At 43.5% G+C, this 27,101-nt stretch overlaps 2 protein-coding genes across 2 annotated transcripts in view; both read left to right on the forward strand.

The window, feature by feature from the left end:
• Positions 1-33: 33 nt before the first annotated feature.
• LOC136050404 (protein HIRA) lies at positions 34-24,256 on the forward strand. The gene is made up of 25 exons (XM_065739296.1): positions 34-371; positions 2,942-3,004; positions 3,706-3,816; positions 4,571-4,661; positions 4,832-4,926; positions 5,244-5,339; positions 6,308-6,468; positions 7,342-7,509; positions 8,020-8,133; positions 9,866-9,936; positions 11,560-11,665; positions 12,234-12,461; positions 12,802-12,887; positions 13,259-13,453; positions 14,855-15,025; positions 15,851-16,055; positions 16,681-16,785; positions 17,511-17,659; positions 18,919-19,080; positions 19,803-19,861; positions 20,416-20,521; positions 21,449-21,571; positions 22,754-22,917; positions 23,475-23,563; positions 24,117-24,256. The coding sequence occupies exons 1-25, from the start codon at positions 335-337 to the stop codon at positions 24,231-24,233; spliced, it is 3,072 nt and encodes a 1,023-aa protein (XP_065595368.1). The 5' UTR covers positions 34-334; the 3' UTR covers positions 24,234-24,256.
• Positions 24,257-25,389: 1,133 nt separating this feature from the next.
• The window catches only part of PPIL2 (peptidylprolyl isomerase like 2), a 41,768-nt gene continuing 40,056 nt past the window's right edge, over positions 25,390-27,101 (forward strand). The window contains exons 1-5 of the mRNA XM_065739287.1: positions 25,390-25,430; positions 25,512-25,561; positions 25,652-25,697; positions 26,122-26,184; positions 26,342-26,393. Coding sequence (XP_065595359.1) covers positions 25,399-25,430; positions 25,512-25,561; positions 25,652-25,697; positions 26,122-26,184; positions 26,342-26,393 — 243 coding nt within the window. The 5' untranslated portion in view covers positions 25,390-25,398. The remainder of the gene's footprint in view (positions 25,431-25,511; positions 25,562-25,651; positions 25,698-26,121; positions 26,185-26,341; positions 26,394-27,101) is intronic.

The following is a 27,101-nucleotide window of genomic DNA, read 5'->3' on the forward strand; positions in this document are numbered from 1 at the left end:
CGCGGGGGTTCGGGGGCGGCTGTTTCCCGCCGGGCCGGTTTGGCGGTTGCCAGGCGCCGAGTTCCGGCGTTCGCCGGGAGCCGCCGGGAGCCGAGAGCGGGGGATGCGGCCGAGCGGCGGCGGCTGCGGCACGGGCGGCGCCGGGACATGGAGCGGCGCTGAGGCGGCTCCGGGCGGCGGAGGGGGCGGGCAGAGCGGGCAGAGCGGCGCGGCGGTGCCCGGCGGCCGCTGAGCTCCCGCCGCTCGCTCGCTTCGGCCGCGCGGAGGCAGCCCGGGCGGAGCCGCCCTGGGGTCCCGAGGGCGGAGGCCGGCGGGGGACCCCGGGCGGGAGACAATGAAGCTCCTGAAGCCGACCTGGGTCAACCACAATGGTGAGGGCGGCAGGTGCCGCGGGCCGGGCGGGGCAGGTGCGGCGGGGCCGGGCGGGCGGAGCCGAGCAGAGCCGGGCAGCGCCGGGCAGAGCTGAGGAGCGGGGTCCGGCCGGGCCGGGGGAAGATGGCCGCGGGGACCGCCGCGTTTGGGCCGCCGCGGGTGGGACCGTGGGGCTGCGCTTCCCCGTCCGGGGAGGCCCCGGTGTTACGCGGCTGCGGGATTTGGAAGCGGTTCCGGAGCGGAGTCCGCGGCCGTCGCGCGGCGCTGGGACGGAGCGGTGCGGAGCGCTCCGTGCGGGAGCGGCGCGGCTCTGCCCGCGGTCCGGCCGCTGCGGGCACTGTGCGCGGCCGCCCCAGCCTGGGCTTGGAGCTCCCGTGCGCCGGAGCGCGCCGCTGCCCGTGGGGGCGGCCTCGCCATGCCGGGCCGTAGCGAACAGGGAGGAAGTGGAAGTGCTGTACCTGAGCTGTTCGTCACTGCTCTGCTCGGTTGCTCCGAACAGATGCAGCGTTTGCGCCTCGTTGTCCTTCCCCGAGCAGTCTGCAGCGAGGCTTCGTTTGGAAAGGCTGCGTCCCGTGGGTGATGCGGTGCAGGGCTTTGGGAGCCCCGGGTTTTCTCCCTGTTTCTGCCGCTGTCCCGCTGGGGGGAGGTGAGGCAAGTCACTTTGTTCTGCGGCCGCTGGAACTATGAGCGTTTATCACTGGTTACGTATGTGAAGCACTTTAAGGTCTGCAACACGTACAGAGCTATCTGACGTTACTGGCCCCTTCTCCTTGGGGCAGGGAATGCAGAATCAAGCTGGTGAGCTCAGTCAGGTGATTCTAATGTACCCAGGTTCCAGATCCCGCGGGCATTGCCATGCATGAGCCACCCCATCACTTTTAAAGGCTGCACATTACTGTGGTACCCCCCTGGAGGTGGAGTGGTTCCTGCTGCAGGCTCCCTGACGGTAGCTCTTGCTCCTTTTGTTTTCCGCTGCCAGAAGAGCTTGCTACCCTGTTGTTGGTACACGAGCAAGAGTGTGGATCCCAGGATGACTCCTGTGTGCACTGGTTCCCCGCTGTCATTCCTCCCTTCTCCTGCTCAGTTTTGGGCTTGTACTTGACTGAACGTGCTGGAAGTGGTTTAAGGATGCTGGCAGGCACGTGCTCTGTGAGATGGCAGAGATGGGGAGTTGGGGTTGCAGTGTGTTGGATGCAGCCAGGCTTCTCAGCTCAGACGCTGCGTGTTCCCCGTAAACGCTTCAGCACGTTTTGACTCTGCAGATTTTTGTCGTGGAGTTCTTAGTGTCGCTTTGCTTGAGTACTTACTGGAAATATTTCTTCTTCAAATGGACTTTCTGTAAGCTTTTTGCACTATTAATGGCAGCTTACTAGATTTTTACAGTAAATGCTTGTCCTGCTCCTCTTCTTCCGTGCCTTGGAGCAGGAAGGAATATTGACAAGTGCAGTCTTCTGCAGGGGAAACAACTGTAGGTATGCAGCTTGGTGTTTGATTCTCCCCCCAGTTTCCTTTCAGTACCTCTGTGAAGGTACCCAGTGCAGCTGTATGTGCATGTCTGGCACACAGCTGCCTGAGGGCCCTGGTCTGTAGCACTGGATGTGCTGAGCCCTCCTGGGAAGGAAGGCCTGTGCAATTCTGAGAAACCCCTGCAAACCCCGAGGTGCTGCCGCGTGTAACGCCTGTAGAGGTTGGAGCTGGCTTTGTTTAAATGTATGCACAGAGTTTATTATCTCTTCACGCTGTAATGGTGGAGGGTAAATATTTAAAAGGGCGTGTGAGTCGTGTAGGATGTTGTGTCTTAGATGGGCTGCAAGCAAAGTAGGATTTCATTCATGTTGTGGAAGTTTGCATAAAATGATCTTTTTGTTTTATTGATTATTGCCTAGAACTAAGTAACAAACCTTGTGATGTTATCTGGTCTGTCAGAAGGTCTGCTGGTTTCAGTGGATCTGGTTTCTGCCTTGTGCTCTGTGTTGTGGAGAGCTCTGACGGCTTGAACAAATTCTTAAGAAATTATTGCAAGAGGTGGAAAATATCTCAGACAGTAAGAAATATTGGGACAAAGGTTTTGTTTGCAGTTTAATGTCAGGGAGGCCAGGTGGTGTATCTGCAGTGCAAATCAGTAGTTGGAGAATCTAGCTAAATTCTTTAGGATTTATTAACAAAACAACAAGAGGCAGAAACCAAAACAGAACTTGCTTCAGGTCATCAGCTATTGAACTACAGAAACCTGGAAGAAATTCCATACCCAAGTGTGATTTTACCTTGCTGGTGCAACTGATGTGGTATTACTTTGCTTTGAGGCACTTGGCATATCCCACAGGATTACATCTCCTCGTTCATTACCGCTCAGTTTGTGGCACAGTAACTTCCATCTGCGCTTTTAATAGCTGTTGTTCTTTTCTTCAGATTGCTTTCAACTCTCCTACTCTGCTGTGTTTCTTATAATAACTGCTTTTAGAAGAAGAATGCCACTTGCTGACTGGAAGGGTCATGGATCTGTTGGCATCATCACGTTCTGCTGACTGTGAAACAACTCAGTGTGTTCCTTCTTGTTTCCTGACTGCAGGAAAGCCCATATTTTCAGTGGACATTCACCCAGATGGGACCAAGTTTGCAACAGGAGGACAAGGTATGCTTACTCCCTGAGGAGGCCAGACCCTTGGGCCACGATGGTGCCTTCACAGTACTTCCTTCTTCCAGACCCATTTACAAACACATCACTGTATCTCAGAGGTATCAGTCGTTAGGAACACTGAAGAGCATGTTATCACTGTGGAAGGCAGGGTTATGTATCCTGATCTCTGCATCCTCTTGGACATCAGCTGGGATGGTGCTGCAATAACTGAGTAGTGGCTGGAATGGCCAAATTTCTTTTGTATTTGAAGAGGAGCTGAGTGTGAAGTTTGGCTTTTTGAACTGCTAAATGGAAAAATCAAAGTGTATAAATGGAACAGCTCAAGATGCAGTTATTTGCTGTTGTCACACAAATATGTGGTTATTTTAGCCAACAAAATTGTTTTCAGATTTTGAATGTACGTTCTCATTTGTTAAATACAGTTTTACTATGTGTGTGGTTCATGCCTATAGTTGGTATTATTGTCACTTGCTGTTATATTGTTGCAATGAGTGATTATTATTTACACAGCTTTGTCACTGAACTTTCAGGAGTACTTCTGTGTAACTGTGTCAGAGTGGCATCAGTATTCACATGTTTCCAAAATTGCCACTACAGCAGTGGTTAAAATCCCTGTCTGCTCCTGTGCTGCTGTTAAGCTCAGCTGTTTTGCCTTTTGCATGTATTTAAAAGGAGGACCTCTTGTTCATCTGCAGGTCAGGATTCTGGGAAAGTTGTGATCTGGAATATGGCCCCTGTCCTGAAAGAGGAAGACGAAAAGAATGAAAATATTCCCAAGATGCTTTGTCAGATGGACAATCACTTAGGTAGGTAGATGTGCTTGTTTCTTTGTGCTGGCTGTTTGTTGTTTGCCAAAGCATTCTATCTGTCCATGATTACAAGAACTGTGTTCTGCCCAGTGGTAAAGATTGAGAGCCAGCAGAGGGGTCTCATGCTTTGGCTGGATGTGTTTTTAGGTGTTCAGTAGAAAATGTTAAGGTTTGAAAAAAAAATGCATAGAGAAATACAGATAGCACTGGAAATCTGCAGACTTTCTCTGAGTGCTTGACATGATTGATAACACACGTTCTGAGAAACTGGAGGCTCTGAGGGATGGGGTGAGGGATAAGTATAAAGAAAACACAATATGAAGTGTATCATTAATAGATCCAGATTATTCCACACTTAGCACACATCATAATTGGAACAAGTATGGTTACCTGAACAAGCTATCCCTTTTCTTCAAGATGTATGTTTTTGTTCTTTGGCCTCTTAACTCCCACTTAGTTTTCCCCAGGCAGTTTCCTCTGTTAGATGAATATGCATCTTTCCCCCTTTTAAGTTACATTTAGTGAAGATTCTTTTAAATAATGAATAGTTTTTAAAAAATAAAGAGTTCCTCAACTGCCACTTAGGGGTAAGTTGCAATTCATTTATCTAAAGCAAAGTGCCTTGAGCAGAAAAAACAGACTTAAGTCTTAAAGGTCTCCTGGCAAGCTTTATCTATTATCAACGCAGTCCCTGTTCTAGAAGAATCCATTCTCATTTTTCAGCTGACAAGCTTTCTTTTCTAAATTTCAGCTTGCGTGAACTGCGTGCGATGGTCGAACAATGGAGTTTATTTGGCTTCAGGGGGAGATGACAAACTGATCATGGTGTGGAAGCGAGCTGCGTAAGCATGTTTCTTCCTTCTCAGTTTTGTATTTGGGTTCAAGCAGGTGGCAATGTGGAGTCCATTAGCGTTTCTGAAGTGGAAGTGTATGCAGGTGGCTTTTCCTTAGAAAGCACGTGGAAAACATGAGGTGGTTCTGTTGGGAACTGTTTTTTTTCTATTTTGATTAGGTACATTGGACCCAGCACTGTGTTTGGTTCTAGTAGCAAACTCACTAACGTTGAGCAGTGGAGGTGTGTATCAATTCTCAGAAGCCATTCAGGAGGTAAGTGAGCAGCTGCAGAATAAACGTAATTTGTACGCATGCTTTGGGGTAAAGTGAGAGTGTTGCAGCATCTGCTGTTACTTTTCTGTTCAAAGCAAGACAAATTACTCTACATGCATTAGTACCTTTATAGTCACTAAATATTGCATTTCTCTATTTTGAACTTCCTTTTTTGGCCTCAGTCTCAGTTTGCTATGTTCTGCCTTGCCTCCCACTCTCATCACTTCTTGATGATGAAAAAAATGTTACCCAAGTTGCTCTAAAAAAGATGTTTGGGTTCTCTGGTGATGTCTTATACAGAAAGTTTTTCTAAGCAGATGTCATGGATGTAGCATGGTCTCCGCACGATGCTTGGCTCGCATCCTGTAGTGTGGATAACACTGTTGTCATCTGGAATGCTGTCAAATTTCCAGGTGAGAAATCTTATGTTTCAGATGTGCAAGTATGTAGTACTTTGCAATGAAGTCTGTGGGTGTGTTTCACTGGCAGTGCCCATGTGGCAGTGGGTTGTCTGCCTTTGGAGATGACACACTTGCAATATGCTGAGTTCCCTGTTCCAAGTTTGCTTATTGGTGATCATGGATTCCATGCTGCTGGAGGTAAGTTACACTCAAATTATGCTCCTGATTTTACAAGGAAGTCATTGTTACTTATATTTTCTTTGCCTTCTCTGTAATTTCACAATTACGTACAACTTCAGCTTGATATTTGTACTTAGATATGTATTTTTTCCTTCTAGACTTTATACCCACAGGACTTCCCATCCCTTCACCTTTGGGGAGCCACTACCTTATTTATCCCACTTTAAATGTTGCTGTTTAATAACCAGTGTGCCTTACATGATGAAGGGAAGAAAGAAGGTTGAGGGGAACATTTGCACCCTCTTCTGTCACAGCAGCAAAAGCTCTTGATTCTTGCTCTTGAGAAGTGTTCCTTCTTTTGCTGCAGTGCTGGCAGCTCCCCTGAGCCCACAGCCCCCAGCTGACCTGTGGGGGTCTGCAGCACTTAGGGAGCACCTGCCTGTGTCTGGCTGCTTCTCATTAGTAACTTGGTGTAAGCTGAAGCTTCCATTGTGTGCTGCCCAGGCAATGCAATTTATTTTAGGGTCACTACTCATACTGATGTTGGAGGTTTTACACCTTCAAGCTGACTGTAGCCTGTGCAGTACTCCCAGCCTCTCCTCTAACAGGATGATAAGCAGGAGATTGCCAGACCTTGTAGCATATTTTCAGGCAGTATTTTCTATTTTTTCAGTCACAGGTAGTAAGAAGCTGATTTTGTTGTGAAAATCTTTGGGTACTGGAGAAAGGATGAATGTTTAATTGAAGTTCCAGTTAAACTGCTGCTTTAAAAAGGGTTTTGTTTGTTGTTGTTGGTACAGAAATTCTTGCCACTTTGAAAGGGCATTCTGGCTTGGTGAAGGGGCTGACCTGGGATCCTGTTGGAAAATACATTGCCTCTCAGGCTGATGATCGGAGCTTGAAAGTGTGGCGGACCATGGACTGGCAGTTGGAAACTAGCATCACAAAACCCTTTGATGAGGTACTTGAGAATGCATGACCATTCAAAGTGAATTCCTGCAGAGTGAATGAAAACTGTTATTCTAACTCTGGTTCTGAAGCAGCATTAGCTAGTGTCATTTGATTTAGCACTGTCAAAATGTCTGGTGGTAGATTCAAAAGGGATTGTGGAGGGAAACTTTCTCATGCAACGTGTCATTAAATTGAGACTCTTATCACCTCTGAATGTCCTTGATAACAAAGATGTATACGGTTGTGTAAGCAACTAGATGGCTGGAAACATGGAGGTTATTCCAGGGAAGAACTGACACAAACTAATTGCACTGCTTTTGCGTTCTTCCCCGTGCATCTTCTATTGGCCGTTAGCAGAAACTGAGGGGAGGGATCTTTGGCCTCTTCTTATCTGATGACTTTGATCAGGAGGTCAAACTTCTGGGGAGAAACTGCAGCTGAGTGGACTGTTGTTGAGTGGAACGTGTTGCATGGTGACATGACAGTGTCGTAGTGCAGTTACTGTTAGGAATAGGCTGTGTCTGAATACACACGATGTGTGGCAAGCTGAAGACTCATTGTTAGCAACTGGTGTGCTGCAGCCCTGTGACTGGCTAGAACTGGGATCGTTACTGAGCGTGCTGTGTGCAAAAAGTCTTGTGTTTTGTTTCCTTTAAAACCAGTTCCCTACATACCTTTTGTTAAGAGCTTTGTAAGTTGCTCTACATCACCTGTATAAACATGGCTGAAGTGCTGAGAAGTGTATGTATAGTCTTTCTTTTATGGACACAGAAGACTTTGTTATTGCATTTCCTAAGTCTAAAATTTAAGTGTTTTAAAAAATGTGTGTATATTTTGCCAGACACATTAAGCTCTAGGATGCTTTTTGGCATTATTTCCTCAGTGTGGAGGGACAACGCATGTGTTGCGTCTTAGCTGGTCACCTGATGGTCACTACCTTGTTTCTGCTCATGCCATGAATAATTCTGGACCTACTGCTCAGATCATCGAGAGAGATGGGTGGAAAACCAACATGGATTTTGTAGGGCATCGGAAGGCAGTTACGGTAGTGGTGAGTGAATGATAATAATTTATTCCTGAAGTAGAATGTCTAAGGTTTGCTTTTTGGTCATTGTATGCACAAGTGGGACGAGAGAGAGAGGTGGGTGGCAAGCCTGTAAATTACAATGTGGTGGTGTTTAATACATTTCAGCTTTAAGACTGGAAACAATTAGCCTGCTCTTGTGATATGAGAACTGGATGCAGGTGAACAAGACAATAAGGGGGAAATAAAACAGGAGCAGGTTAGCTGTCAGAGGCCAGCTTTGTTAGCTGTTCAGTGACTTAAGTTTCTGTTGGGTTCCTGATCACTAGTAAAACTAATGTTCTTTGTCATTCCTGGTAAGGTGCTCAGACCCTTAAGTAAGCACATGGGGCTCTTTCAGTGCTCTCACTGGCTAGGGGCTTCATTTCCATGAGATGGTTTTCTTTTTCACTCCTAACTGGAGAGCTTGTTTTTAAGGCAGGTCTACAAAAATATGATCACTCTAATAACAAAATTTGTGGCCTCTCACTTGTTCAGAAATTCAATCCAAAAATTTTCAAGAAGAAACAAAAGAATGGGAGCTCTACCAAATCAAGTTGTCCCTACTGCTGCTGTGCTGTTGGCAGTAAGGATCGATCTCTTTCTGTCTGGGTAAGTGTTTGCCTTCTTTGATTAACGTGGTCGTTTGGACAGCTTGAGGGCTTAGCACAGAGGTCATATGTACAGCATTAGGTCTTTTACTTAGATTTGTATTTATTTTTTTTTTATTCTTGGTTCTGAGAGGATTAAATGGGGGAAAGGAAGTGCATTGGTAGTAGTTTATTTCAGGAATTCAGTGTTCTGGAGCCAAGAACAACTAGAGGCCAATGACAGAGTATGTTGTGGTGGTAAAGGAGGGAACTGTTAAGGGAAATAACGTGTTACTTCAGCTAATAGACATAATTCAGCCCTATTTCCTTCCGATGTCTTTACTTGTTCTTCATGTGAGTCCTAAAGACTATTTTCACTCCCTATTTAGCCCACTTATTTTTTTTAATCACTTATGGAGTCTAGTTTTGATCTTCTTGCTTTTTATAGGTACAGGGAGAGTTTAGCAGGGACAGCACAGCTGTTTCTGAGCATATATGTCTCATCTTTGTGCTCTGTTCTGGCTTCAATCCCTGGCTTCTGCCTTTGCTGTGAAAATTAATGCATAAGTGAATGAGCTTTTTAAACATACTTTCAAGTTTTCAATTTCTAGCTTAAGTTTTACTTCAAAAATCTGAACTGAAGTTGTTATTCAGGCTGAGACAGGAGTGACTATTCCCACATCTACAAATGCAAGTGGTTTGTTTGGTAACTGCAAGGAGTAGAGAAAAGTTTAACTGATTGTAAGGGTTTGTAATGAGAATGTGAGCTAGAACACAGCAATTGCTAACTGCACTCCACTATTTATAGATTCCAGAGTGGTATCTATTCATCAGTCATTAAATGCATAGCACTAAATCTCTTTCTGGCCTTGCTACCACTGCATACCCATATCCAAGTGTTGCTATTGGTATATTTTATTCTATATTTATACTATGATTTCATGTAGGGTGTCTGTTGAAGTTTCACTAAGTATTGTAGAGGTGCAGTTATAAGCAGGTGTTACCCTGAAGAGCTGTAGGAATGTATACAGCACAGACCTAGGAGGGAAGCATAAAAGGAGCTGCTGGAGATGATGCACTGCATCTGTGTACCAACGAGCATGAAACTTTTTAGATCAGTTTGTCTCCTCCTGCTTCTTCTTGGTTGTATTATGCGCTGTAAATATCAAGTTCATTGGCTTAACATCAAGGGGATTAGAATCTCTTATTTAGAGCAGCCTACTGGAGTTTTCCTGATCAGTTCTTTATGACTAAGCTGATCTGTTAAGTGTAGAAAAATCCTCCTTATGAATAACTGTGAGTGAATTTCCCTCTGCTATTGGCAGGCATCACGTACTTGGGCAGGTGGTCTGGGTGAAGACATGAAACCTAATCTGTCTTCCTCTTGTGCTGCCAGTTTGCAACTTCCTTATCTCAATAAAGCTTAGAATAGAATCTGTCTTAGCATTTGTGGAATTACTTTTTGAGTGGTAGAAAGCTCTATGACTGCAGTAGAAGGACTAAGTTGGTGAAGACATTTTGTGTTTCAAAAAGGAGTGGAAGATTGAATGTCAGCCTTTCTCCTCTGGAGCTTTCTGTGCTAGTAGGGAGATATCTGAAGGGCCAGGTTAGCTATTACACCGTCAAGGAGGCAGCTGTCTTTTGACCTAGTCTTGTTTGGAGAATATTGGTAGACTACAGGAGAGTGTTAATGTGGTGATGTTTGTGGTAGCATAGAACTTCTACGTTTGAGTGTTGTTTTTTTCTGTTTTAAGCTCACTTGTCTGAAACGACCTTTAGTTGTCATCCATGAGCTGTTCGACAAGTCTATCATGGATATCTCCTGGTAAGTTGATGTCTTACAGAATGTCACTGTCAGCTTTGGGAAGACACATTAACTGAAAATTCATCAAAATAGGACAGATTGTATCTGTAGGAACACAAATACTTAATTCCTGAAGTTTTTGGTTCTGCTGCAACATCTTTGTTGTTGTGACATTAGCTGATATCACAGGGTCACTTCAGCATGTGTGACATCAGAAACTGAGCAAAAACTCCTGTGCTTAGGAAATAGGATGGCTGTTGGCCTGCCTCACTGCTGGGACAAACCAGCATCAAAGGCCTGGGTCTGAGGAGGGCAGAACGAGACCTGAATAATAAGGAAGTAACAAACATGGCACCACTCTGTAAGTGGTATTAAAAACAAAAACAAAAAAAACAACCAACCAAAACACTGCACCTACACATCAGGTGACTTACAGAATTTGAGGCTCTGTATATTGTTTATAAAAAAAAAAGTATTTTTTCATAGTATGCACACAGCTGATTATGTAGGTTGTGTTAATTCAGGTGCTTTCTAGCTTTTGAGAGGTGTTTCTTACGAAGCTACCTTTGTAGCTGTGACACTGTGTTCCTGCACTGTGAATTTTAAAGCTTACGATTGCTGTAGGTTCCCACTTTCTGTATGCTGTATGAATTTTGCTGTGAAGCTCAGAGAAGCACAAAAAACAAACTCAAATCCAAAATATTTTGCTTTCATACATAAAGGCCAAAAAAGAGAATGTTTCCTGAGAGCTGCTGTTCTTGTACAATAGCTTCAAATAGCTTTGCTTTCCTTTAGTGTTTTTTATTTTTCCATCTGCAAATTGCACATTTTCAATGGCATAAAGTCATTGGGAGTCATAGCTGGTAAACGTTTTGCTATTTAAGAGGAAGAAGTTTTGTGGGATGTATGAGATAAACAAAGGTTTATATCCTGTTTACAGATTGAAATGTATGGCTAAAATGCCAGTAATATGGAGTATTCCCAGAAATGCATTCCAGTTCTTTGCCCAATTCTAAAAACAGACTGATGAAATTCAGAGAAATCTGAAGCTATTCTGCTACAGCTGCCTGCTTTGTGGCTTGGAGCTGCAGGCTTGAGTCCATCATTACAACACCTGAGTGCCACAATGTCTGTCATTTGTTTCTCATGAGTGCTGAAGCTTTGTCTTCCATGTGTCTCTAAAACATGACCCAGAGTGGCAATTTTAAGACACTTAAAAAGTGTATCAACTGATCTGCTGAAGTCACTTCCCTTCACCCAGTTCTGCTGGCACACAAATTCTCTGTGCCTCCTTTGAAGCAAATATATTTACATTTTTCTCTTGTTGTTCACAATGTGTGTTTCAGATGATATCCTTTTACCCCTACAGAAAGCTTTCTGTGGTGCTGACCGTGCCCTGGGGTGTATTGTTTGAAAACCATCTTCCCACATTCAGCCTCTGATCTGCCTTTTTTCAGGGATGAGCACACAGACCCTTGCTGTCCATTGCCTTTTCTCCTCCTGTCCCATTTCTCTGGTTTCATCAGTGTTTCCTGTGATGATATACCTTAGGCAAAATGGTTTTTTATTCTGAAATATAATATATGGTCCCTTCATATCAACAACAAAAAAAAAACAACAAAGATGAATCTTTATTCCCTTCAGGACCCTCAATGGACTTGGTATCTTGGTATGTTCCATGGATGGGTCTGTGGCGTTTTTAGACTTCTCCCAGGATGAGCTTGGAGATCCACTCAGTGAGGAGGAAAAGGTACAGCAAACACTCCTGAGAATCTGTGGTCATATGTAAGGGGTGTATTGATTCAATTAAAATGGAGGAATATTTATAGAAATATGTAGTGACTAATTTTCTTATCATAGAAGAGTGTGATCTTGTTTACTTTAAAAATACAAAGGAACAAATTTATGGTGTTAGCTTCTATTCTGGAAAGAAAGTGTAGTCGGAAAACATCCTCTTGCTTACACATCATTATGTTTCAATAATGATTTGACCAAAGAAGCAAGGAGTGGGTGCTTCAAAACACTTTAAAATTACTCTTTGACTTGCTTATGTGCAAACCTTTTTAAACCGATTTGCCATTGGCTGTTTTTAACTCTTATTGCTATTAGCAACTGAGGCTTTGAATTCTAATTAATGTACTGATTTATTATTAGCTCAAAATGTAAAGAAAGGAAAGAAAATGTTTAGCTTATAAATGATAGAGGACACGTATTGAATCGTCTTTCTGTTAGTTGTACGTGGTTCCCCTACACCACTAGCTGTGATGTCATGTTGGCAGTTGTAGTCACTCTTTGTGTTACGTTTCTGACACTCACAGAGCAACATTCACCAGTCCACGTATGGTAAAAGCCTAGCTATCATGACTGAAGCTCAACTGTCTACAACCATCATTGAGAACCCAGAGATGCTCAAATATCAACAGAGGCAGCAGCAGCAGCAGGTGGAGCAGAAGAATGCATCAATAAGGGAAGCATCTGGGGCTGCAACCTCAGCTCCCAAAGTGGCAAGCATGGTTAATGGAGAGAGTTTAGAGGACATTAGAAAGGTAGGTGTGCTCCTGGGTAGTTACTTCGTAGCATCAAGTAGAAAGTCAGTAAATAGCATAATGTTTGTGACAAAAGAGGTTTCTGCAGCCTTATTTGTGTTGAATAGATCTAGAATTGGAAATGGCTGTGCCTGAATTAAAAATGAGATGTATGCTATGTTATAGCCTGACAGCAGTAATCAGGACTAGAATCCACTGTGTATTTCAACATGTGAACTAAGAAGATCCTACTTAAAACAGAAAAAAAGGTTGTTACAAAAACGTACCGATAGATTGAACCATCATATGTGCAGTAACATCCTGTTTATCAGAAATAATGATTACATGTATTTCCCAACAGAATCTCTTAAAAAAGCAAGTTGAAACACGAACAGCAGATGGCCGGAGAAGGATCACACCTCTCTGCATAGCTCAGCTGGACACTGGGTACATTTGCAAGTAGTTTCTAAAACCACTATGGCTATAATATTTTCTTAATAGATAAAGTGAACTCTCATTATCTGCCCCTGTAGATGAGTGAACATTACTGAAGCTTTGCAGGTTCCTATCTGTGCTGATGCTAGCTTTATCTTCATTTGCATATGAAGAAGGGCTCTGGGAAGTTGGTTGCTGGTGGTTGATTTAGGCCATGTGTCTGTTTATATGTGTGCTCTTGTGTATGTATACAAAACATATAATGAAAATCTCTCTGCATATGGCAGAGGGAGAAGTGGGAGGACTTCTGACTAGAATGGTTTTCTCTCCGTTATTTTTGAAGTGTTTTGAAGAAATCTATTTGTTGTTTGTCTTTTACTTAGGGACTTTTCTACAGCATTTTTCAATAGCATCCCGATATCTGGCACCCTGGCTGGCTCAATTATGTCTTCTCAAAACAACCAGCAGCTCATGTCATTAGATTCTAATGCAGCAAACTCCCTTAATACTTCAAAGCCTTCTGTGGAGCCAACAGCTGCCAGTATAAAATCAACAGATGATGCAGCCAATAAAGATGGGTCAGTATTTGCAGAAGTTTTGTTTTTCATTTGTATGGTTTTGATTTAATTCTTGTTTTGTTTCTGTCATCAATCAGTCATTACGATGATTTTCTTACTCCAGAACTTTAAGATTCGAGCATTCCTACAAGCATTGGGATTTTATTAGGATTTGGTTACTTACCTAGTGAGAAATCAGTAATGAATAAATTCACATGCTTAGTTCTGAAAATGAATTCAGTGCAATAATATACAGTTGACTGTGAGCTAATGCTCTTAACAAAGTGGCTTATTTATAGAATACCAGATTGCTATTAGAAGAAAGTTTTCTTTCCAGCAATGAAAGTAATGAAGTCTGATTTCCATTGAGTTCTGTCCTGTTTCCCCTAGCTCTCCTTTCCTCAAGCACAGTAATATTTCTTCCCTATATAACAACACCATTCAGAAGAGAGAGAGCAGAGTGGCTGGCTTTGTTAGTGAACGTATACTGATTTGACAGTATGACTTTGAAATTAATTATGGAACAGATAAACTTTACTTGCTTTTTCCTCAGTGGTAATGCTGATCTTCCCCCAATATATTTTTGTAGCATTTGCAGGAGCATGATGTCATTGAAACCTCTGCTACTCCATTAAATTTAGTTGAAATTGGTCATAAATTAAAGAGTGAGTGGGTAGGCCGTGAGGAATGATTGACAGGTTAAATTAAGTCTCCTTTTCTTTAGAAATTGGGCCTCTAACTGCTCTTTAGAGCAAATATCGGTTATCTTAGAGCCCTTTGTTCCCCTGAATGGATTGAAAAATCTCTAAAGTAAACAGCTATTCAAATAACAGATCCCTGGAATGCTTTAGTGTGGGGAAAACACATTCCTCTGTCTTAGTCATGCTTGGGAAAAGCATCATAAATTGTTTGGATTCTTCAGCAAGAAAATTAAAACTTGGCATGAAATGTTTCAGCGCAAATTCTTTGATTGATACACAGTGGAATATAAACCTATTAAGGAAAGTGATAACCTGAAGAATGGATAAAACCAGAAAGCCCAGTCGTTATTTAAAATAGCAAAGCTTTCTGCTTGGGAATGTAAGAACCAGCTAAGAATTTAGTTCCTGAGTTAAAAGTACTGGAGTGAGTTAGTTAAGAGTTAGAATGAGCTAGTTAAGGTCTCTTTATTTAGATATATCTAGAGTAAGTGGCAAGAGCTTAGCTCAGAGATGCATCGTATACAGGTTTTGAGAGTAGACGAAGTTTAGAATATATTGACACATAAAGGTGAAAAAGTGTATTATAATTCACATATGTATGAGTGAAAAGTTTTGCGTATTATTTCTAGCCAAGGAATGAATGCTTGGTGGTTATGAGCAATGTAGGCTACAAACACTAAATTCCTTTCAATCTTTGTTCTTGCATCCCTTTTATTGACAGTGTAAATGCTACCTCTGTTTCAACTGCTCCTCCTGCATCGTCTTCCTCTGTGTTGACAACTCCATCCAAGATTGAACCTATGAAAGCGTTTGATTCTAGATTTACAGAACGATCCAAAGCCACCTCAGGGACTGCTGTCGTGACAAATACAAACCAGACTGTTGTAGACAGGTAAGAAATGTCCAAAAGGACAGTAATGTAGAATTTGAAAGCTGATTGTCTGTGGTGCTGATGCTGTGGAAATTCTTGGGTCTCTTCTGAAACTGGAATGAAGGAGAGAGCTGGAAATGGGTTAATTCTTTGCTATTATTTCCCTTTGTGGGATGATCCCTTTGTGGAGCAGACTCTTCAAAATACTCAGTGTTAAACCTCCTGTTAACAAGAGACTGTTCCTGCCTTCATGTGTGGTCACATGCATTTGTGCTCCTTAGAAGACAAAAATAGCCAGCCTGTGTCTGTGTGCAGGAGTGAGATTTGCTTTGAGACAAATGACAGAATGCCTCTGCAGAGGACCTGTTGTGCCTTGAAGGCATGTGGATTTTAAGGGTCTTTTTGAACCTGGATCCACATGATCTTTGTTAAGAGTTTGTGACATAATGTGTTATGGTGCAAGTACTTCTGCTTCACCAAAACAAATGATCTTTTCTAGGGTATAATGTTTAATGAGTTCATAGGGATTTGAACCTTCTCTCCTTTTGTTGTACTCCTCAGATGGAGAATGGAGCACTGTGGTAACTCACACAGTTTGTAGATACACAGCTTACGTTACTCAGAACTGAATGGGACAGTTGGGGGATAGACAGCATAGTGACCAATGAAGTCCTGCTTAAGCAAGCAGAAAGTGTGATGTCCACTAGAAGGGAAAAGATGAGGAACTCCTACACTTCAGAGTGCTGGATTAATTGTATCAACTTTGGGAGGAGAACTGATTGTAATCAGATAAATTAAAATGCAGCTTTTGGAACAATCTTATATGAGATGTGTTTACTTCCTCAGGCTGAAGGATCAGAATTTAATTAAAGACAATAAGCCCAAGGATATTCTGGAGAGCAGCAGTGACAGTGAAGAGAAGATCCCAGCTGTTAAACCACTCAGCGTACCCAAGCGAAAGCTGGAACTTGAGGGAGAAACAGTAGAAAAGAAGAAGAAAGGAAGACCTCGAAAAGACTCCAGGCTTGTACCAGTAACTTTAACTGTCCAGGTGAAATAAGTGAGATTCATTATGACTTCCAGTGTCCATTTACTAAAATAAATCACTTGCTCCGTTGAGTCAAATAAATACCACCAGAATTTGTAGCTCTCCCTTTTCCTTGCTTTGAACCCCCTTCTGGTTTAAGATAACTAGCAGGTTCATATGATTTAGCACATGTGTAAGATGTGATAGGGTAAAAAACTATATAAATTCCAAATAACTGTATGGAATCAGAAGAAACTCTGTTAGTTCTTCTGTGGGGAGAGGCCCGAGCACAGGAGTTTGATGTGGTTGTAGCTTAACTGGTTATGACTTCTAGGAACTGTGAAGCAGTAAGGTACGTTGGAGTTTCCATCATTTTAGAAAGTGTCCTTCTAGTTTAAATTTTCAGAGCTTAGCTCTTCTGTGAAATACACCAGAACTTCCACTGATCATTTCCAACTAAATTTTGAATTCAGTTTTCACTTAAGTCTTAGAAGCTATATTGAAAATACATTTATATAACCAATGTGAAAAAGAGTGCTTTGTGGTATCTTTAAAAAGTTTTTCAAATCCATCTATGTTGTAGAGTATCTTTGTTTTTAACTTTTTTGTAATGGGAAAATATAACCACTTTGCTTTTTTTTTCCTCCAGTCCCCAGCTGCACTGGCTTCTGAAAAAGATGCTGCTTGCATCTCTGCACCAGCATTAGCACTTAAGCTGCCAACCCCAATCCCACAGAAATCGTTTACTTTGCAAGTAAGTTGTCTATAAGGAAGAGCTTACTCTTTAAAAAAAAAAAAAAAGTTTTTAACAAAAGTATTCTCAAGATATTTAGGATCTTTTGGTGAATGAGCATCTTCTTGTGTGTATACATGTATACTTTAGCTATTAGGAATATAGAAAAAGATAACATCAAATTAATTAACAATAGGCAGTTCTGGACTAGCTAAACTCCAGTGAGAAATGCCTCTGCTTCATCAGCCCCTCCTGGTTAACTAAAAGGTATCATAAAGAAAAGTCTCCATGTGTGGAGTAACTGTTGCGTTGTTATTACAGTTGTGTTGGCAGTACATGGCTGAGAGTATTTTCTGAGACATCTCTGGAGGTGCTCTTCATTGGAAGAGAATGAGGAATAGTATTTATGAAACAGCTTTTCTGCATGTTGAGGAATTTTGTCTGGTGCTAATCCTGAGAACTTAGGGAGACTGGCACATCTAGAGGTGACCTGATGTCCTTAATTAGGAAGCACAGACTAGCGCAGCCTTTCTCAGAATACGAAGAGGTTACTTGTGTTGTAGCCAAGGCTGATGTTCAGAGGTCTGCTTCTTATCAAGTACAGCAGTATATTTTGAAGTGATTTTGAGCAGAATGCCATACTGCAGTACTTTCTTAACTTTGGTGTTTGAAGCTAACGTAACTTGTTGTTTTCTTTGAGGAGTTGTTTTTCTCTTCCAAGAAGTATTTTATTTTTCCTTTTTCAGGTAAGTTCAGATCCATCGATGTACCTTGAAGTGGAGAATGAAATGACTGCAGTGGGAGGCTCCAAGCTGAGCAGGTTGAAGTGTAATCGGGAAGGAAAGGAATGGGAAACTGTCCTGACCAGTCGAATTCTCACAGCAGCGGGAAGCTGGTAAGAGCTTGTTTCTGAGGAAGTGAGAGCCTGAAGAAGATAAATAGTCCTGAAGGCCAGAAAATGTTACAGAGCTACAAAAGTACACTTGAGAAGAAGTGAATTACCTATAAAATACAATTTTACATTTTTCAGATAGGTTGAGGCTCTAAAATAATTTTTATCCACTAATTTAGCAATTTTAATTAACCAAATCACTTCTGTTAGGGATTTACGTGACTATTATTTACTTGGCTCAGGATTTCCTACTTTTCTTCCACCAAATCTGCCCTTATACACTGATGCTCTTAATTTCTTATCCTGTGGAGGTTTTGGTGGGGGTTTTGTTGACTGCTGTTTCCTGCTTTTACCATCCTCACCTCCTCCTTTCCCTCAGCCCCTGCTGTTGTAGTCTTTGCACAGTGTTTCACAGTAAAAGTTTGTGGACAGAAATATTTATCTCTTTCAGTCTTGAGACCAATTTCCCTCCAAATATTATCTCTGTTTATGAGTCTTGAAGCATCATAAACTCTCATTAGCTGATGAAAATATTTTCTTGTGTATTTACAGTTCTCCTTTAGCTTTCTTCACTAATGTGGTAACGCAGTAGTTTTTTTTTTTTTTTTTGTGGTTATTTTTCTCATCTGTGCCTAGTCCTAACTTCACAGCTTAAATGAAACATCCTGTTCTGAAGGATGAGCTATGAGATCTTCAGCATTTGTCAATTTTTTTTAAATGCTTTAATTTTTCTTAACTCAAGCTTTATGCTGATTTTTCTGATGGCACTCTGGAGTTACTAGTATTAGTAGTTGAGTAGCAGTATCTTCTATTACACTGTCATATGTAGTTGAAAAAATAAAATAAGCTTGCAGACACAAATCCTTTTATTGATGTCTGAAAAAAAAGCAGTAGATTTCAGTGTTAAATATAAGTTCAGGCCTGAAGAAGACCTTGTGTATATCCCAGAGTTTTACTGATATTTCCAACTATGCCACTAAGTCTAATAAAAGATAGCACCTTGACCTGCAAACCTTCTCTTGCCTATCACCTTTGATCACCACAGTTAAAATAAAATGAAGGAGATGTTTTTGAAAGCACCTAAAATAGATAACCTGACTGCTTTTGGCTTTTCCTTTTGGTACCTAGGATTTTGTTTAAAGCTGTGATAGTTACAGCTTGAGCCAGTTGGCTGAAAGGTATGATAACTCTAGAAGGCAGTGTGGTTTTATACTGCTTTCGTTTACTGAAATGTAAAAGTTTATTTTGGGCTTTCTTTTTAGTGAGATTGTCTGTGTAGCCTGTGAGAAACGAACGCTGTCGGTGTTTTCTGCTTGTGGTCGTCGCCTTCTTCCCCCTATAATATTGAATACACCCATTTCCACCCTACACTGCACAGGTTCTTACATCATGACTCTCACCACTGCTGCTACGCTCTCTGTTTGGTAAGTGCTGTGTTGGCATGCAGTGACTGGATGGACTGATTTGTATAGGTTGCCCTGTTCAGTTGTTGAATTGATGCATCTCTGTTGAAGCTGTGGCTTAAACAAAGCCAGAGCCAACCATGAATCCTACTTTGAATACGAGATGAAGGTATAATAGGGCAGGACTTGAATCCCAAATCTCTGTTCTAAGAGGGAACGTAATGTTCAGGTTGGTGCTGTGAGGGAGATAGTAACTGTGCTGACCATGAGTCTGAACAGCTTCCTTAGGGTATGTATGGAATGGATTGGGTGTGGGGTGGGAGAAATACGGCCTTTTCCATCTTCTATTGTATTTAGTCAATAAAATGGGATTTAGAGTTAGAAGTACTCCAGGCATCTTCTAAGATATGAAGGTAGAAACTGCAGTACTTGTTTACAGTTTGAGATATTAGATTTAATTTAACAAGTCAGAGCTTCTGCAGGCATTGTTTGGATGCTCAGTTTGCTTAGCTGTAAGGAGGGTTCCTGATAGAAAGGGACATAGAAGTGGTACCCTGCTATTGACTTCTGCCCTGATACAAGGGGTTTGAGTTTACCAAAACAATTTTCTTAAAGCAATGGGGGAAATGACAAAGAAACAGAACCCCCAGCTCACTAGTATTGAAAAGTGCATTTGTTAAATGATTTTGGGACTTTCTGTTGTTTGTAAACTGCAGACTTTTCATTTTCTGCTTCTTTTTTAGGGATGTTCACAAGCAGACAGTCATTGTTAGAGATGAGTCTTTGCAAACAATATTATCAGGTAACAGAAAGGGTCATTTGCCAACCTTTAGGCCAAGCATGCTGTTTAGTTGCATTTATGACTGTGCTGAAGTCTTATGAAACCTGAAAAGCCTGAAGAAATAATTTTACTTCTTTGTTGTTGTGTAAAAAGTGGAAGTCGTTGCTGATGTTGAAACACTGAGATGAGGATGTTGGTGGCTGACGAACTTGGGCAAGATCCCATAGCTTATTATGCTCAAAAAGATAAAGGCTTTGGGGACTACAAAAGACATGGCAGATTTGGTGACAATTACGCTCAGATATGAAAAATGTTTCTAATTAAGCAAATGTCACATATAAATGGCAACATCAGGATTGCCAATGGATTCTGCAGGAGCATGATCTTAATGCTACTGCTCTGAGCCTGGTGCTGGCTATCATTTTTTAGAGTTCCTATTAGTCCTTGAGAATAACATTTACTTTGCCTTCTGTTGGTTGCTGGGACTAATAGTTAGTGGTGGGTAGTGTGTTTTACTTGCCACGATGAATGTGTGCAGGACTTGAAGTAATACCTTGCTCTCATTTGATTTGTAGGGAGTGATACAACTGTGTCTCAGATTTTGCTGACTCAGCATGGCATCCCTGTCATGAGCATGTCTGATGGAAAGGCATACTGTTTTAATCCTTCTCTTTCTACGTGGTATGTTTTACATATGTGACTTTTACCACCTAGCTGAGCACATATTCTGGTTTACTGTTTCACTCCATGTTCTGGAAGATAGAGCAGGTTCTGTGCCCTGGGCCTTACATGAGTTTTATTTGTTTGGAAAAACTGAGAAATTGTGCAGAGAACTTCCCAGGCCCTGAGGAGCAGGGATCAGACTTCCAGGCAAAGTTCTGAACTTGCTGCCTCTTTGTTTGTTTGTACTGCAGCTTTGGAAATATATAAAAGAGCAATCCCTTTAGTCATCATGCAAATTTAAACATGATAAAGCAGCGAAGGTTATTTTAAATATTTGTGCCATTTACCTCTATGCTGTCTGGAGGTCTAAACTTAGTGCTGTTTTGAGCCACTGATTCCCTTGGCATCTCAAACCAAGTGAAAATGATATCCTTGATTAGGTGTGGAAATGTCAGCTGTAGCTGTCAGCTCCCTGGGTAAGAAGGAAGAGCTAAATGTCTGGAGAAGTGTGTGAAAATGTGCAGGCTGTGATGAACTGACCCGGGGATGGGGAGGACCTGGCCCTCCCTAAAGGGAATTTCACAATGTGAAAGTGGTTGCATTATGTGCTGGCCCCAGTCTTCGTTATGGGTATGGCCTTTTGTGTGTTGTAAAATGCCAGACAGACAGTGTATTTCCCTGTGCTTTTCAAAATGAATGCTGCGTTGCACTGCATGATCAATCCTGTCATCTCTGGGGGTGGGAGGGGTGTTTCCATGAGAGCACAGGTGGGGTTTGTATGGCCCACAACTGTTCAACTCAGTGTCAGCAGCTGCACGTCTCTGTGGTACACTTCTGGTGACTGTGAGAGCGTGAGTCGGGCTCGGAGGCAGAGCAAAGCTGCCCCAGCTGGTGTCACTCCTTGCCCTCTTCAATCTTGCCTTTGCTTTGTTTGCTCTCTTCCAGGAATCTTGTTTCTGACAAACAGGACTCGTTGGCACAGTGTGCAGACTTCAGGAGCAGTTTACCATCCCAGGAAGCCATGCTGTGCTCTGGGCCCTTAGCTGTGATACAGGGACGGACATCCAAGTACGCCTTTAACTGCTTCCCTTCGCCAGCGTGTTTGCTTGCCTTTTCCTGTGTGAATCAGGGAGTTGTTCCTGAGACATATCAGTACTTAGTGGAGCATCTTTATTCTTTGCACGTGTGTAGTCTGTACTGCAGTGCTGCTTTGAGGTTATTCGGGGGCGGGAAAGCATGCTCCAAAATTAATCACTTTAAGTCTCCTCTTTATTGAGTGGGTGAAGCATTTGTCAGTTCTGCCTGTGCGATATCTTAATTAGCAAAACTGAATTTCTTATTTTAGACTCTAGCTTTTAGTTTTCCAGTTTTCTGGAGTTGGTTTGCAGACTTTGAGCAGCTCAGTTTTCCTGAAGGGATCTATTTAACAAAGACTTGGGGAGAAGTTGAGTGATTAGTCAAATGAGGTGTATTTTTAACATCTGAAAGCAGCACTAATGAACTGAGTGAGCAGGCTTCTGCAAGTCACCTAATAGTCATCCTCACCTGGATTTGAATTATGTTTCCCAGGCAGATTTCTGTGCTGTCTCTGCCCTTCATGTCTGTGTTTATGTGGTTGGTTTTCTGTTTGTGAGAATTATACATGCAATGAAAGTTTATTGTTGTTCTCGCTTGGGGGGAGAAATAACAAACTGATTGGGAAAAATATTTGAAATCCAGACAAACAGCATTCTCTTTGAGAAACAAAATATCAGGCTTAACAAAACAAAACAGCCCAGCCTCCAGAAAGGAAAGGAGCACTTTCTTCCTAATTGGCTTTCTGGTGTCAATACATTTACTTGCTCAAAGTACTGTGAGTGCTTTAGGTTAACTTTATACCTCAGGTTTTCTTGTGACTTCCCCCTCTGAGGGGTAAGAGAAGGTAAAGCCAGGTGTGGTAGTTCCTTTACATATCTGAGAGGACTTGGGAACTGAAAACGCTGTGCACTGCAAGAGGAGGAGACTGGTGAAACAAAGGGGAGAGAGAATAGGAAGGAGAAAAACCTCTGTTGAGGTGACAGCTGTCAGTAGCCCAGTGGAGGGTAAGGCAGTTTGCAGTGAAGCACTGCCTTTGTCATTGCAGGCTGGAACTGTGAAAGCATTAGGTGTCTCTGGAAGTTCAGTGCAGAACAGTGTCTGGATTACAAGAACAATTTTGTCTTAAAATAGCATCTGATATTATGGTGCCACGTTAAATTTTTTGTTTTGTAGTTCAGGAAGGCAAGCTGCCAGATTGTTCTCCATGCCTCATTTAGTGCAACAAGAAACAACGCTTGCATACCTGGAGAATCAGATAGCAGCAGCACTTATGTTACAGTCCAGTCACGAATATCGCCACTGGCTCCTTATCTATGCACGGTACCTAGTTAATGAAGGTGAGAGCCAGCATCCCGCACTGCCTCTGCAACTCGGGCGTGTTTTTCTCTGTTCACTAAGTGTGTATGTATGATCCATGTAATCTTTGCTATGCAATGTTTAGCTCTTGGCACCTGGACTCATCAGCTGAAGCGCGTTCCCGTAGTGCTCCAGCACTCAGGAATCCTATTCTTGCATGCTGCCAACGGAGCGTGGTGTGGGGAAACAGTGCCACCTGCAGGCCTTGGGCATGGGCAGAAAGCGTGCAGTGGGTCGGTTAGCTGATCCAGTGCACACTGGGTGCACTCTGACTCTTGGCCCGTGCTTCATTTAATAGAACAGCCCACTGAGCTGCATTTGGCTCTGCCCACCTGGGGTCAGGTTGTATGCTAATAACAGTTACATGTGATAAAGGCTTACCTTAATGAGAAGAATCAGCTGTGTTTTCAGAAGTCATGCATGTTGGCCCTACCTTATTCTAGATATTTGCAACTCTTTTTTCCTGAAAATGTCAGTTAAATTGTGTAGAGGTTTTATCTAGTGACATTCTTATGATATTATTTTTACTAATGTTCAGGGTTTGAATATCGTTTGCGAGAATTATGCAAGGATTTACTGGGTCCAGTCCATTACTCAGCTGGAAGTCAATGGGAATCAACAGTAATGGTGAGTCTTGAGGGAGGTTTCCCATGGAGATTACAGAATGTGGATAAACAGTGTCACTTAAAATATGGTTAAACTTGCTTAAATTGTAGATGAAAATGTTTTTTTGCTAATTATGAAACCCTTTCTGCTCTTTGGTCCTATCTCACAAGAAAGCTTCTTCCTGTAGCACTTGTATTATTTTTGTGTGAACCTGTAGGCAGTGCTCAGCACAGTGTCTGCAGTGCTGCTGCTGTGGGCGTGGAGCAGTTGGGGCAGAGCTGCAAGTTCAGTTCTCCACGTTGTTCAGAGAGAGCTCTCAAATAGCGGTGTGCCAATGATCTGTGGCCCTTCTCAGACTGCCACTGTGTGGAGACCTCACCAGGCCGTGGGCACAAATGTAAAGGCAGCTCTTGGTGTGAGAGGAAGGGCTTAAGACACACAGCTCTTCCCAGGCAGGAAAAGGAACGCATGAACCTCAAACAATCCTCTGGGTGACATTCTTGGTATAAAGCAGCACATTCTGAGGAAGCCTTTGTGTGGTGTGCCTTGTTTTTTTAACTTGGTTTCTTTTCAGGGTTTACGGAAGAGAGAACTATTGAAGGAACTTCTTCCTGTTATCGGACAGAACCTCCGCTTCCAGAGGCTTTTCACAGAGTACCAAGAGCAGCTAGACATCTTGAGAGACAAGTAGCATTTCCCCAGATGTTCCCTGAGGGGCCTCCGAGAGAAACTGCTGAGCAGCGCAACCCGGGCGCAGGAGGAGGAGGAGGAGGAGGAGCAGCCGGGTGGGTGCGGAGCGGCGGAGCTGCGCGGTCCCTCCTGCAGGGACCTGCTGTAGTTCTCAAAGATCACCAGTGGATTTGTGGGAATGAGTGCAGACAGTTTCCCAAGTGAGACGTGTCCATGGGCGCTGCAGCCTCTGTTTCTACGGAGAGGTGCGGATGTGTACTTCAGGGGGAAGGTCCTTTTGGATCTGGATCTCAACATCACACTTAGCTGAGAACTGTTTGTGGGGTTTCTTGGATGTCCTGTGAAAAGCACAGTACTTCAGAGTACACTGAACAGCGTATTTAACCCTGTTTAGGGTTTTTTTTTGCCTAAGGATTTATTGAGGCTCGACACTATATTAAATTAGATGAATGAGCCACATAAAAAGAAATTTCGTAAATATTAAGGTATTATGCAGCCAATAGACTCTTTCCTGTGAATATAGCAACAAGAGGCTGTTCTAACACATGGACTATTTTTGTACTAGAATTTGCTAACTTGTAATATGGAATTTTATTTGGCCAATAATCAGGCTGTCACTACAGAGTCATCGTGTAGGAAATCTAACTCTTATCGCAAAACCTACGTTTCAGAGTAATTCTACCGAATTAACACGTCCTTATTTGGGTTTTAATTTTTAAATGTTTGTAAGCGGCATTGTGGGGGGAGGGGCGGGGACGGTGGGGTGGCTCTTTTTGTAAGTACAAAAATAAATGAAGATTGCGTTGGTTTAAAAAACGACGAAGCAGAACGTGGCCTCGCACTGTCGTTACCGGGGGTACGGGCAGCGCCGCGGGTCCCCAAAACCGTTCCGCTCATTGGGGCCGTGCCGGGAAACGGACAAGCCCGTCCCCAGTGGGTCCTACAGGCGCCATGAGGCCCCGCCCCCTGATCCCGGCCCCGCCCCCTGATCCCGGCCCCGCCCCCTTATCCAGGCCCCGCCCCCTCCGCTGCCTCTCAGAGCCGCCCCGCCCCGGAACGCCGCGCGCCGCCCGCGCTTCCGCCGGAGCCGTTGGCTGCTGCACCGCACCGGAAGAGCCGCGGTCGCCGGTTGTCCCTGCGCTGCTCCGGGGCGGCGGAACGGCGCCATGGGGAAACGGCAGCACCAGAAGGACAAGATGTGAGCGGGGCGGGGCGGGGCGGGGCGGGCGGGGGGAGCGGGGATGCGCGGGGCCGCGCGCTGACACCGCTGTGCCCTCAGGTACATCACGTGCGCCGAGTACACGCAGTTCTACGGCGGCAAGAAGGCGGGTGAGTGCCGTGTGCGTGTGTGAGTGTGTGTGAGTGTGTGTGTGGCCGGCCCAGAGCGCCCTAACGCTGCGTTTTCTTTCTCCTAAACAGAGCACCCTCGCTCCGATTTCAGGCGCATCTCGTTTGATCACTGCAGGTAACGGGCGCTGCCGCGCGGTGCTGCAGTAACGCGGCGGTTCGTGGCCGCGCGGTCCCCGCCCCGACCGCACCGCGGCCATCCCGGGCAGCCGCGACGGACCCCGCCGGGCCGTTGTAGTTACTGCTTCCGTTACTTACGCTTCTTGAAGTGAGAGCAGTTAGTGGAGATGGGGCAGAATCGGTCCCAGCGCACAGCCCTGCGGCTGCGGGTGCTCAGCTGTGTCTGAAACCCTTTCACTGCGTTTGTTTTTAACGTAGCTGATGTAGGATCAGGCAGTGGGTGTTGGCAACCGCTCAGCGCCTTTGTTTTTATCTTATAAACCTTTCTTCAGTGTGCAACTGAGTCAGCAAAATGTTGTTACCTTCTGTCCTCGCTGCCATTTCCAACTGACTTGGCAAAATGAGTCTTTTCTCTCCCCCAGTTTGTCTCTGCAGCCGTTTGAATACCCCGTTTGCACACCGGATGGGACAGTCTTTGACATACTGTAAGTTTCTGTCTGTTATCAGCTCTCGTGTTGCTGAGCTGCTCGGTTGCAGCCGTGTGCTCATCTTTTAATCCAAGCAAATTGGTTCTTTGTGCTCATTTAAAGTAACGGAGGCTTCAAACAGTGCATATCATAACTTTCTCCCTTCTGTTTTCAGGAGCATTGTTCCTTGGATAAAGAAGTATGGAACCAATCCAATCACGGGAGAAGTAAGTGATGGTTGCAGTCACTGATACATTGGCTTCCTTTGGTGCTCAGTTCCCTATTTAACATATGAAAAAAAAATTGTTTCAGTGAAAGTAAAATGTTGAGTAGTAATGTTCATAGAAAATGGGAAAATTGTGACATCAGCTTTGGTGATGTGAAAGTGCAGACTTAGAGGAAGAGCTCTCTGCTGCTGCCTCGTACAGGCAGATTGCAGTGTGTGACTTGTGGGGGCTCACCCAAGCAATTGCCATCTGGTTCCACACTGGTTACAGGTTTACACTGCTGTGGATGAACGGTAGTTTAATCTGCAGTCATTTGAATTATCTTGAAGATGTGTCAGAGAGCTCCTGTGGTGGCTGACTGTCAGACTGGGGTCTCACTGCCATCAGTGCTGTGCAGCTATTCCCCTTTTTCTGTGTAAACAGTAACTACGAAGGGATTACTTTCTGCATGACGTTCTAGAGCACCACAATTAGGAAGTACTGGCAGTGTTTCCCTGTTGGAATTGTTTCGGTTTTTTATATGATAAGAGAGAGGGAGTTGTTTTTGAGGACATTAGTTTTAAACAGAAGTCGTTGCTTGTCTGCTGAGACCCTTTTCTTGAGCAAGTGCAGTCCTCTCCTGGCCATGAGGTGGCAGCCGCGGTGCGGGATCTGGGAGAGGTTTATGCTTTGGGCTGTGATTACCTCGGGAACATCCTGTGTTTGATT

Source organism: Cyrtonyx montezumae, unplaced genomic scaffold (genome assembly GCF_038088225.1).
Source record: "Cyrtonyx montezumae isolate F1298 unplaced genomic scaffold, pur_monq_1.0 scaffold_23, whole genome shotgun sequence".
NCBI classification, from domain to species: domain Eukaryota; kingdom Metazoa; phylum Chordata; class Aves; order Galliformes; family Odontophoridae; genus Cyrtonyx; species Cyrtonyx montezumae.

Bases quoted from the DNA above. Each gene is read 5' to 3' on its own strand.
- LOC136050404 (XM_065739296.1), top strand. From the start codon at position 335: ATGAAGCTCCTGAAGCCGACCTGGGTCAACCACAATG. The intron at 11,666-12,233 runs GTACAGCAAACA...TGACACTCACAG, and splicing joins CACTCAGTGAGGAGGAAAAG to AGCAACATTCACCAGTCCAC. The intron at 20,522-21,448 runs GTATGTTTTACA...GCTCTCTTCCAG, and splicing joins AATCCTTCTCTTTCTACGTG to GAATCTTGTTTCTGACAAAC.